General features: G+C 37.3%; 1 protein-coding gene across 1 annotated transcript; it reads left to right on the plus strand.

Annotated features, from left to right (window-relative positions):
• Positions 1-8,319: 8,319 nt before the first annotated feature.
• Positions 8,320-9,000, plus strand: LOC122066371 (putative invertase inhibitor). Its single transcript, XM_042630187.1, has one exon. It carries the CDS (start codon positions 8,389-8,391, stop codon positions 8,932-8,934), a length of 546 nt encoding a protein of 181 aa, XP_042486121.1. The 5' UTR covers positions 8,320-8,388; the 3' UTR covers positions 8,935-9,000.
• The last annotated feature ends 3,423 nt before the right edge of the window (positions 9,001-12,423 follow it).

Genomic DNA, 12,423 nt, shown 5'->3' on the forward strand with positions numbered 1-12,423 from the left:
GACCCATTAGGTCGCGGTCGATCCGGTCGAACCATACCGCGGGGGCTATGCCCCGGCACCCCCATACAAGATCAGTGATGGGCTCCGAGCTTGGGCCTATCGGCCCAACCCCTCTGCTTCCATCACAAATCTCAGAAAAATTCTCATTCAAGTCGCCACCAAAATATGTCGGATTGGGTCAATCTTCAAAACGGGTCAAGAATTCAAGACAAACTTAACAATAGTACATCACATAAAGGATACAAGTGTTTGGATCCATCAATTGGACACACCTATATCTCATGGCATATTACATTTGATGAGTCTGTATTCCCATATGCTACACTCATTACTTGTAAAGATGTTCCCTCCAATATCTCTTCCCCACCCACCTTCATCAATGCCGATGTAATTTATCCGTGCTCCTCCCCACCCCTTGGAAGCAACAATATTGTAACGCCTCATATAGTGGAAATCCCTAACCCCACCATCTAAATAGTAAATTCCAGTCCCCCTATTCAACGAGAAAACCCCAATAACCCTACTCAAACCGAGCCTAATTTGCCTCCAGCTGAACCCAGTTCTCCCATGGTTCAAACCACACAATCACTACCTACCAACCCCCCTGTGTCTCATCCAATGGTTACTTGTCTACGAGATGGTGTAACCAAACCGGTATCCAAGCTTAACTTGCTTGCTACATGCCATCCTATCCCACAAGCTTTACTATCCACTATCCCTTCTCAAAAAGAAGAACCAACGTCCTATACAATGGCAAGTAAAGACCCCAAGTGGCGAGCTGCCATGAGCGAAGAGTTCAATGGGCTATTGTGCAATGGGACTTGGAAATTAGTAGCTTCTAGCCCCTCTCTTAATGTTGTAGGCAACAAATAGGTTTTTCACATAAAAAGAAATGCCGATGGCACTATTTCTAGATACAAAGCCCAGTTGGTTGCAAAGGGCTTTCATCAACAAGAGGGTGTTGACTATTTTGACACTTTCAATCCAATTGTAAAACCTACTACAATAAGAACTGTCTTGTCTCTTGCCATCTCAAACACTTGAATCCTTCGACAACTAGACATCCAGAATGCTTTTCTACATGGTGCACTTCAAGAACAAGTATTCATGACTCATCCTTAAGGCTTCGTAAAACCAGATTACCCCAATCATGCCTGCCATCTCCAAAGAGCATTGTATGGCCTTAAGCAAGCACCCGTGTTTGGGCACACAGACTTGGTTCGATTTTAGTATCTCTTGGTTTCAAACCTTCACAAGTCGAGACATCATTATATGTTTACAAAGAGCAACATCAGCTAGTCTATATCTTGGTCTATATGGACGATATAATTATCACAGGATCACGCTCCAATATGATCCAGGATATTATTAGTCGTCTTGGTATGGAGTTCGCAATCAAGAATCTCGAAAATCTTCATTTTTTCCTTGGCATAGAATCTGAGTGCACTCCACACAGTCTGTACTTTTCTCAGAAGAAGTACACGCTTGATCTTCTCAAAAGAGCAAACATGTAAGCCACCAAGCCTATGCCAACTCCAACTTCCACAACTACTCTCTCAAAAAGTAGTGGACTGTCATTTCCAGACCCAACGTTTATCGTAGCACTATCGGAGCACTTCAGCATTTGACTCTGACTCGACTAGATATTTCTAACTAAACCAAATATTGTCTTCTCAGTCAACAAAGTATGCCAATTCATGCATTCTCCAATACAGATCACTGGGCTGCTATCAAACTCATTTTGCATTATTTGAAGGACACCATAGACCATGGCATTCATCTGCGTGTGTCATCATCCAAACAACTACATGCTTTTACTGATGCAAACTGGGCTGGATACTCCGACGACCGTCGATCTACAAGTGGTTACTGTATTTATCTTGAAAGTAATATAATCTCATGGAGCTCCAAGAAGCACACATGGTTGCTCGTTCATCTACAGAGTTTGAATACAAAGGTCTTGCAAATGCCTCTGCTTAACTGTTATGGATACATCAATTACTCAAAGATCTCTGTGTGTTCCCACCAACACCAGTACTGTACTGTGACAACATTGGAGCTACATACCTTATAGTTAATCCACTCTTTCATGCCCGGACCAAGCACATAGAGATAGATTTCCATTTTGTTCGTGAACAAGTGGCTTCCAAGCGACTCTGCATACGCTTCATTCCTTGTCAGGAACAAATTGCAGACATAATGACAAAAGGTCTAACAGCTCCAAGATTCTGTGTGTTACGAGACAAGCTCACCATCATTAGAAGGCCGCTTCGCTTGAGGGGACATATTAAGGATACCCTTCAGAATTCAAATTCAAATTTGAATTCAAATCAGCCAATAGATAGAGCTGCTGACTAAGTCTATGAAACGTCCTCCCCTAATTTCTCCCTCTAATTTCTCGTTTTAGTTATTGAGATAAACTCAAACTGTAAATAGTTGTTGTCTCTTATTTTTGAATTTCAAAAACACAAATGTAATATCTATACATTATAACTACACATCTCCAATCAAGATATGATACGGAGAATTCAAGTCAATATAAATTTCTATCTCAGGCTCAGGGCGGGTTCGGATTGTCAAGGCCAAACTTTCACCCCTAATCCTATTTTTTAAAACAAAATCAATGCTAAATGCACATGAAGAAGGGGTGATGGGAAAGAAGATTGCACACTAACCAAAACAATGGCTCGAAGACTAACTAAAACCAAAATAGAGACTCACAAACACTTTACTATTCCTTTTCTTTTCCCATCATGATATTTCCAGATATCTATTGCGAGGATGTCTTGAGATTCACTGACACTGGTTCTTGAAAAAGCTCTATCGCTTGGTTCGGTGGGAGGTCGAGGAGATCAATGAAAGAGTTTTTGGTTGCGGGCACTACTGCCACCTCTTGAAGAGCATTCTCCATCATTAGTTCCTAAATTTCTCCATCGAATTGCTTATCATCTATGCAATTCCAAGATCTGCTCCCTGGACTTGTAATCAGATCTATAAATAATCGAATTCAGCCAAAATTCAACAATTTCTCAAGGATATTTGAAGGAGATACAAAAAGAGTAAAGGATAGAGATTATTGAAATATTTTTCGTTAGCTCCGTCTATAAATGTCTTCATTGGCCAGACATTTGTTATGAAATTGAAAGAGTATTTGCATCCAAGATAAATGAATTTTGGATTATTATTTAGGTTATCCTCAAGTTGTTGAGAAATATCATTTTATTTGTAAAAATGATGAACCCAACTGAAAGTCCACGTTAGTTTTGGATTTTCACTTAAGATGATGGGATAATGTTTGGAAGCATTCCAAATATAGCTTGACTTTAAAATTCCACTTGTAACTGATACATGGTTGAAGTGTTTAATTGAGAAACATTCTTTAACTAATAGGGGTAAATTCACCCAGAGCATGGTTTTAAAAATTGGATCGAAATGGTCAGATCACCTAGATTGGATTGGCCAATACTGATCCAATCCATACCGATCCTTTGGTAAGGTGTAAGGGAAAAATGGTTGAAAACATCTATTTTATTTAAAAAGAAAAAAGAAATAAATCCATCCGATATTGATTAAGATCGATCATAGGTTATAAAACCTTGCCCAGAGTGGCTAGGCAATGATGAATTAGAATTCCTTTGAAATGAAAATGGAGATGGAGTTGTTATTTATAGCCGACAATGTTGTCTTTACCGTAGGCAGTGTTCCAAATTCCACTACTAGCTTCGGAGGTACAATTTGGAAAACTATTTTTTAAAATCATGGTTAATTGGCTTTGGTTAGGGATGTGAATGGATAGTGGAAAATTCAAGTTCGATTCACATCCGTATTTATTTAGGGGTATCTGTATCCGATAAAAATATTTGGGTCTGAATTTGAATTATCTATAAAAAATTTGTCTAATCTGAATAGATAATCAACTACAATATTAAAAAAATAATAATAAATAAAAAACAAACAAACAAACAAACAAAAATTAGCTAATTAATGATTTTGAGGGTTCTTGAAGACTAGACAGGTTAAAGAATGAGAAAAAGAGCTAAGACAACTTAAAGACATGGATTGAGAGCAAATTATATCTGTTTGGGTAGGGATGTCGATTTCAAGCTGGCCTCAACAGGTCTGACCGAGTCCGACATGTTTATGGCTCAACCTGGATCGGCCCAAATAATAAACATGTCAGGCTCAACAGTGCAAGGGATAAGCCGACGTATGCCTGACTAGACCGGCACATTTACAAGCCCGATTTGCCCTGTCATGTTTAGCCAACCATTTATATGTATATTTTGAGTTTTTTTTTTTTTATAGAACATGTTATATATTGACCCTTTTATCAACTATTGAATGTAATTAAGTGTAATGTCTTTCTAAACTGTTGATGATTCAATAAAATATATAATTTATAAAAAAAATAAAGGTAAAATATATTAAAATTCCTATCTAAGACAAAACCGTTTAAGGCTTTATCGGTGTATTAGTCTGTTTAAATCCTGATTACAGCCCGATTAGGAGAGGCACGGTTAAAGCCTAAAACTTGACCAAGCCCAACATAAGACCAACTGAGACTGACTCATTTCTGCATAGGTATGTCATGGTGCAAGGGCATAGACCTAACAGGCCTGGCTAAGCCTAGTCAAGACCGGTCCGGCCCCATCGATTAACATCCCTATGTTTTGGGAGGGGGTTTTTTTTTTTTTTTTTTTTGGGGGGGTGGGGGAGGGAAGGAGAGTCCGGGTTATACAAGTCAGATATTAAAAGGATAGTTAAAAATGCAAATTCGATTCCCCATATTTGTTTAGGGTTATCGTATCCGATCAAAAATATCTTGATCCAATTACATCCAATCCGTATTCAATTCTTATTTCGTCTATTTACATATAATTTTTCTAGCTTTGACATGCTTAGAATAGACCCAAATTGGACCGAATCATAAATCAATTTTGTACTAATATTGGTCGACGTTGTCGTGCCCTCAGCCTACATCATCGTGCCTTTAGACGATGTTGGCCAAACTCATTACATTTAGGCCAGGTCCCATCTTATGCCAATCTCAACAATTTTGTAGGGATTTGACCAAATACATAGGAGATTCATGTCAATCTCATCTTTAAGGTTTGGCTGGATTAGGTTTCAATTATGGATCATTCAAAAAAAATATTAAATTAGTAGACTTATCCACATCCTGAAAATCATCATTGCCGGGAGAGGGTGATGAAATTAGCTTCTACACCCCCACCCCATCACCTTTTGATGTTACATAAATCTACGCTTTTATCGCAGAGTTGAATCTCATGCTATAATTTTCATCAATTACTTTTGTTGTTGTTCACTAGAAAAAAGAAGCACTTGACTAAAATTGCACTTGGACGGAGGTCTATGGCTTTGGTTGCTGATGACCGCAGCTGAAGAAGCTCTATATCCGTGGTGTTATAAATCATGACCACATGTTACCATTTTCCGCAGTTCTACAAAATTGTGGTTAGTGATATACATATAGCCACAATTTTATATAACTACACACCTTATCAGTTACCGCAGGTACATATAACTGTGGTCATACACACCCTATCAATTACGCGGTTACATATAAATGTGGCCATACACACCCTATCATTTACAGCGGTTATATATAACTGTGGCCATATACGTATCTATTCTCACAGTTCTTTAAAACGGCGGCCGTATATGAACACATAGCTGCGGTTTGTTTAAATTGTGGTAATATATAACTGTGGCTATTGGTGAAATTTCAGAAAAAAAAAATGTACCTGCCCGAGTTTTCATTTCCCACTTTATGTCCACCTCTTCTTCATTGAAGACTTTAACAAACATAAGAAGAAAAAGAAGATGATGACGAATCATGGTAAAGTTTTCAATTTTTTCCCCCCTAAGCGTCTCTCTCTCTCTCTCTCTCTCTAACCATGGCAAAATATGGATTTTCAATTGCCACAGCAGCTTTGGCCGTGGACTTACTACGGTTATTAAACCACAGAAAATGATCATTAGCCACGATTAATAAGGCCACGAGAAAAAAAAAATTGCAGTTAAAGAGGTTTTTTTCTTCTTCTTCTTCTTTTTTTTTTTTTTTGACTTTCTCTGTCTTTCTTGTCATTTGAGGTCTTAGTTTATAAAGAGCAAAATTAGTGATGCCAAGTCATATATCTTACAAAAATAATGTTTCAAAAATAATTTCTAAAAGTCGGCTGGTTCACAAAATAGACAATATTGAGAAGAAACATGCAAGTTGGCTAGTTGGATGAAATTGAAGTGGTTGTCTTTTCGACCTAATTTGTTTCTATGTAAAACAAATAAAAAATTAGGTAAATAATTGTAAAATGATAAGATCTTATTCTAAAGTTTTTTACTTTGATATGATTTATGATTTCCTTTATATATATATATATATATATAGATATATATATAATAGTGATAGTGTTTAAGTTCACTAACTCCAACAGCTCCCTCGGCTTTTGGTCATGGACCCCCACATGGTGGAGCACGGATAACTTGTTCTAATGCCATTTGATAGGTTCTAACCTAAAAACCCATGCTTCAAGGTGGAGAGGTACTTTCCAAACTTATAATCCCAATGGTTATACATATATACCGGATCATGTGGGACTTTAGCCCCAATTCATGACTATAGAGCTCACTCACTTTATCACTTAAAAATGAAATGTCACTAACAAGAAATTGGTTTTATCAATAGAGGGCCGACAAAGGGGGATGAGATAAAATATCAGGAAAAAAGTAGTGTCCTAGTTATTGGCAGGGACAGAGAAAATAATCTTCATTGTGTCTATCGATCTAGGTATATATTTCTGTTTTTATGTTTTTCTATAAGGAAACTAGCTATATGCAATTTTGAGTGATCACACCTTAATTGGTGCTTTGAATGAAAGAGGCAATTTCCCTTTAGCCATAATTAATAAAGAATCCTTTACCCTTGGGTTTGGGTGTCTTGGGATTATATTGGGAATAGTTGAGAGGCATTAACGGAATTCTCTATAATAGGGGCAGAATAATAATAACCTTTGGCTGGGTAGACTTTTTCTTCACCAGGTAGGGGAAAATTTTTTCTTCATGTATATACCAAGACAGTTATGCTACATGGACCATCCTTGAAAATTGGTCTCTACAAAAGCAATATTGATTTGGAATCAAGGGAACTCTTAAGGAAGTTGTTGGTGGAGTATTTGGTTCAAATCCTCTGTTGGCAAATCAAGAAAAACAGATTCCACTATGCTAGAGAGAGAGAGAGACCTAGGTTTTGCTCTATTTTGGTTTTATGCAAGAGGATCCAAGAAATAGAACGACGAGCAGCTTAACACATTAAATTAAAATGAGTCTGCAACCTTGAGTTCAGGAAGTGACAAAGAAGAAGACCACTTTCTCTGCAAGCTTATAGACAAGGCGAGGCAGGAAAGGAATTTTCTACGTTTAGGTAACCTTGCACGGGGAAGAAGATGAAGACCTAGAGAGAGAGAGAGAGAGAGAGAGAGACTTTTCACCTTCGATCAATTTCCGCAAGGTGAACGACGACACCAGCACTCTTGAAGAGTAGCAGTGGTGGGAGTTACAGCCCAATAAAAGTGGTTCATTCAAGATTTAGGGGCCATTATACTGTGGCTGGAATCACGTGAATCGATTTTGAGATCATCTATTGAGGAGATCTCAGTGTAGAATCACTAATTAGTGTAAAGTCATGTTTCCATAGATTCACTCTACCTTGGATTATCTTCAAGCGGAACCAAACAGTTTAGTAAGTGCAGAATTATGATTCTACAAAATTCCGTAGAATCAGCGAATCAAACACGCCCAATGAGTTTCTTTTTGGTTATTGTAGAGTCTAAATTAGGCACTTATTGTCGGGTGGCCGCATAGCATTTCAGCTATTGTTGAGTATGCTCTTTAATTATATGCTATTGGACGATTCGAAGATTATATCTTACAATTCCCAAAACCCATCTGGTGGCGTCAACCCTAGGGATTATGTGATACTTGGGAGAATTCATTTCACACTTTCCATTCATAAAACCCATTAGATTATATCTTACAATTCCCAAAAGCCATCCGGTGGTGTCAACTCTAGGGACAATGTGATCCTTGGGAGAATTCATTTCTCACTTCCCATTTATAAAATCCATTAAATCTTCAAATCATGTAGATTGGCTGTCAAAGTAAAGTAACAGAAGGTTTCTCTTTTAAACGGTTCATACAACCTGCCCAGTGGCAGTCTGGCAGACTGGCTGTTTCTAATTCTGGTAACGTTTTACAGATTTGAAGGGATCTTTGTCTTATTGATAAAAATTTTCCTTCTTATAGAGAGACCTTCACAATATAAACAACAACCCATTTGAGTTTCAGATATAGAACAGAGTTGAATCAAACATGAGACAATCCTTGTCTTTCTTCTCGTCCCCTGTATTCTTCTTTCTGGTCATTCTATTTCTAGGCAAGGTTGATGCTGATATCGTCAATGAAACATGTCAAAAAGCTTCTCAGGGGGACAAGGGCACCCTCCAATATGACTTCTGTGTTGAGGCTCTTAGACAAGATCCCAAGAGCCACAATGCAGATCTCCCAGAGCTAGGGATCATCTCAGCAAATTTAGTCAAAGACAACGCGACAAAAATTGGTTCACTCATTGAGGAGCTCTTGAATGATAGAAAATCTGATCCAAATCTTAAGGGTTGCTTGCAGGATTGTAAGTTGCATTACTCTGTGGTGGAGCGTAATGCAAAAACTGCAATTGAATCCTTCGAATCTAAGAATTACAAGGAAGCTAATACTGCAGTGGGTGCCGCGTTGACCGACGCTTGGACTTGTGAAGAGGCGTTTCAAGAGAGTGGCCTGAAATCGCTTTTGATAGCAGAGTATAATTCTTTCCACCAGTTAGGTCTAATTGCGCTGGATATTAGCTATATGTTGTTATGACTGTTACTATGGATGTGGTTCTTATAAGTAATACTAGATAATCCAAAATTGTCATTATTTCTTTCAGTGACTTGTGCTGATGAACCGGCTCAATTTTTTTATTTTATTTTATTTTTTTAATGTAAAAATGGAATTTGCTGATGAGGATAACCATGTGTACAACCTAGAGCTTCAGACGTACAAAATCCATAAGGCCAAGGAATGGAATGTGGTTATTCTGTCCTACACATGACGGATAGCACCTTCCTAGCCTCCAACACTCTTTGTAGGCCTTAGAATACAAAAGAAAGAGATGGGGTTAAAAGAAGGCATACTCTTTCTCATATCTTGAACTGACACTGAGACGTCCAACTGGACAAATCTTGATGGATCAAAATTAGCATTGATGCCTGATATCTGGGTAATCTAGCACATTCGGTTGTTAGTGCTGTTCTGCGAATTCATTTGAGAGCTCCTTTGCAGTTTTTGTGATTTATGAAGGTATTGCCTCTACTTATTGGGTAGTGTTTTTTTTTTTTTTTTTTTTCCCTTAGGTGATAAAGATTACTATGATCCTGAATTTGGATTCTATCTGGGTTGAAAGGGACTCTCAATCACTGATACTTTGTTTTATGATTGGTCATATTCCATGGTATTTCCATCACAATGGCTTTTATATAAAAGGAATTTAGATCGAATTCATGGAAAACCTCATAGTTTTTTTTTTTTTTCTGAAAGGTAGGGAGGGAAGTAGGTAACAGCTAGGAGACTTGAACTCGAGACCTCCTAGTGAACATGAATTTTTTACATTGAAGCCAATTCAGTTCCTGATGGTTTAACAAAGTATGCAGCAGCAACAAGAACTTCAACAACATGGTTGGTGCCTCCTTAGTTTAGTTTTCTTTGGAGAACTTAAGCTAGGGCGCATAACGACTATCTAAGATACAAATTCAATTGAGTTTGTTTGCTTTACTTTGATAGTGTGATTTAGGTAAAAATTCAACTGTCTATTGACATGGTGGATATGTTTCCTTTCTATATTTTTTTTGGTAAGAAGACTGCACTTTTGAATACTTTTGAGTGACTATGTTATTGCCTTAATTGGTGTGTGGGAGGATTAGGCATCAGGAACTCCGAAACCCACAATAAAAGCTTTGATTCTGAAACTTACATGGAGAATGTTGAACAGTGATAAGAGCCTTTGGGTTCAAGTACTCAAATCAAAATATTTCAGTAACATGTTAGTTTTTCACAGAAAGACTTTAAGCACTCGAGGATCCCCATGCTGGAACAGCATAGTCTCGGTGCTTTCTATTCTAAAAAGCATTATTCTGCAGAAGATAGGCAATGGCAACAATACCTTCTTCTGGGATGATCCTTGGATCTTATCATCCCAACCAAACAGGACTCTTGATATATCGTCCTTTAATTCTAGACCTCTGGAGCAATCTCGCTCTACAGTTAGTGAATTTGCAACAAACAGGACTTGGAATATGGGACTTCCAAATAATGCTTTACCAACCCAGTTTAATAGTTTTATCTTGGAGATGCAATTGTCCCATCATTCTAACAGGTGGCAGTGTCTCCGTTCAAAGGAGGGATCCTTCAAAACAAAGCTTGCTGCTAGTTATCTGTTGACAAATTCTCTGACAACTTCAATGGATGCTCAAACAGGTGTTGTTGCTTATATCCTTGCTCACAATGGTGGCATTTTCACTGTAAAATCAATATCCATCCTAAGTTTAAATTCTTCTTTTGGAGACCGATCAATAGGGGACTACCTACAAAGGATATCTTGTCAAGATGGATGGACATTGACCCCATCTGTGGGTTTTGTCAAATTCATCATGAATCTTTACAACATATCTTCTTTGATTGTGATTTCATAAAAAGAGTTTGGGCTACAAGCCCATTAGGACTCAAACCAGGCCGACTACAAGAGTTAACTTTCAATAATTTTGTCATGTATTGTTTCAATTCGGGGGATATACCTAAGATTGTTGGAAAACCAGGTTTTGTGACTCGACTTATCTTCTTTAAATCCTAGTGAGTCGGAGCGACTCATAGAAAACCAGGCGAGTCATGTCAACTCCATCTTATTTCCATACTAGTCTTTCTCAAGTAAATAATTAATAAATTAATTAAATGAGACAAATGAAGCTCAGTTAGTCTAATCATGCAACCGATGGGGTAAGGGTTTTGCACCGGAACTTCCCGGCATGTTTATTAATTGGTTTGGGCTGGTTTGTACTTTAAATGGTCGAGTTCGATCGGGCTGCCAGGCTACCCTGAATTGACAACCCTAGTATATCTCATATTAATGATATTATTTTTAAGACAATCATTGCGGACTCCATTTAGTTGGAAAATGGCTTTGTTTGTTGTTGTTGTATTTTTAGGACAGCCATTGATGGGGTGTGCAAACTCCTTCCTACACTAGTAACAAGGGAAACCCCTTTCCCAAACTTTAATTACCAAATTTGGTAAGTTTTGAATTTTTTATATAAAAAAAAAAGAAAAAAAATAAGAAAATCATTAATTAAGAAATGGAAGATAAAACATTAATATGTGATTACAAAAAGAGACACAAAAATGATGCCTGGTCGCATGGCTCTTGCATCGATACATAGAAGCATGTGAAATTATCATCTACCTCAATGAAATAAAAAGTCCCATCTATTTTGATGCCCTTCCATGCATTCCCATTGGCTTTCATGCTGACATAGGGGCCACACAACCTCTTCCCTTGCAAAAATTTCTGCTTCTCCTTTTATAATGATTTGATTTCATTTCCTGCTTTTATTTCCCTTGCAAATAAACAAAGTCTAAGAACGGCTGAGAATTTTTTGAATCCTCCCTTGAAATTGTCCTGGTTTAAATATTTTATGACTATTATTTCATTCTTTTACTAAGTTAAATAGCATAAAATCAATTAAATTTACCTCTAATAGCAAGATCCTCAAATTTATTGAACAAAAAAAACTCTTAAGAACCATAGATTTTGAAAAAAAAAATAAAAACTGTTTTACTTTTTTTCGATTCTATTTTCTAAGGATCATGTTTGGATTAAAAAAATGAAGGCCAAACCCATATCCAATGGACCGATTGCGCATCCTTGAATTTGACTAATGCATGAGGAGTGTTTCAATTTTTCCATGTGATGGAATGGTATAATCGATCCAACCATTCGATGATAGACAGCCCCTTAAATTGTTTACCTATCAATCAAATTTGTAACCTAGTTTTCCACAAAAAATAAATTAAATAAATAAATAAATTTGTAAAACCCAGCTTCATTATATGGTCCAGCACTCTAGTGTATAGTGATCAACCTTTTTCATCTTAAGAATGCAACCTCATAAGCACAAATAGTCCTAAACCATAAATCTTAAACCCTGAAATTATTTAAATTATTCAAATTTATCAAAGCACAATGCATGCACGACTCTTTGTGGCTATCGGATGAGCATAATGCCCAGTCGAAATGACCAAACCCCTCCTCCCCCCCCC

Source organism: Macadamia integrifolia, unplaced genomic scaffold, assembly GCF_013358625.1.
Source record: "Macadamia integrifolia cultivar HAES 741 unplaced genomic scaffold, SCU_Mint_v3 scaffold2365, whole genome shotgun sequence".
Taxonomy (NCBI): domain Eukaryota; kingdom Viridiplantae; phylum Streptophyta; class Magnoliopsida; order Proteales; family Proteaceae; genus Macadamia; species Macadamia integrifolia.

Bases quoted from the DNA above. Each gene is read 5' to 3' on its own strand.
- LOC122066371 (XM_042630187.1), top strand. From the start codon at position 8,389: ATGAGACAATCCTTGTCTTTCTTCTCGTCCCCTGTATTCTTCTTTCTG.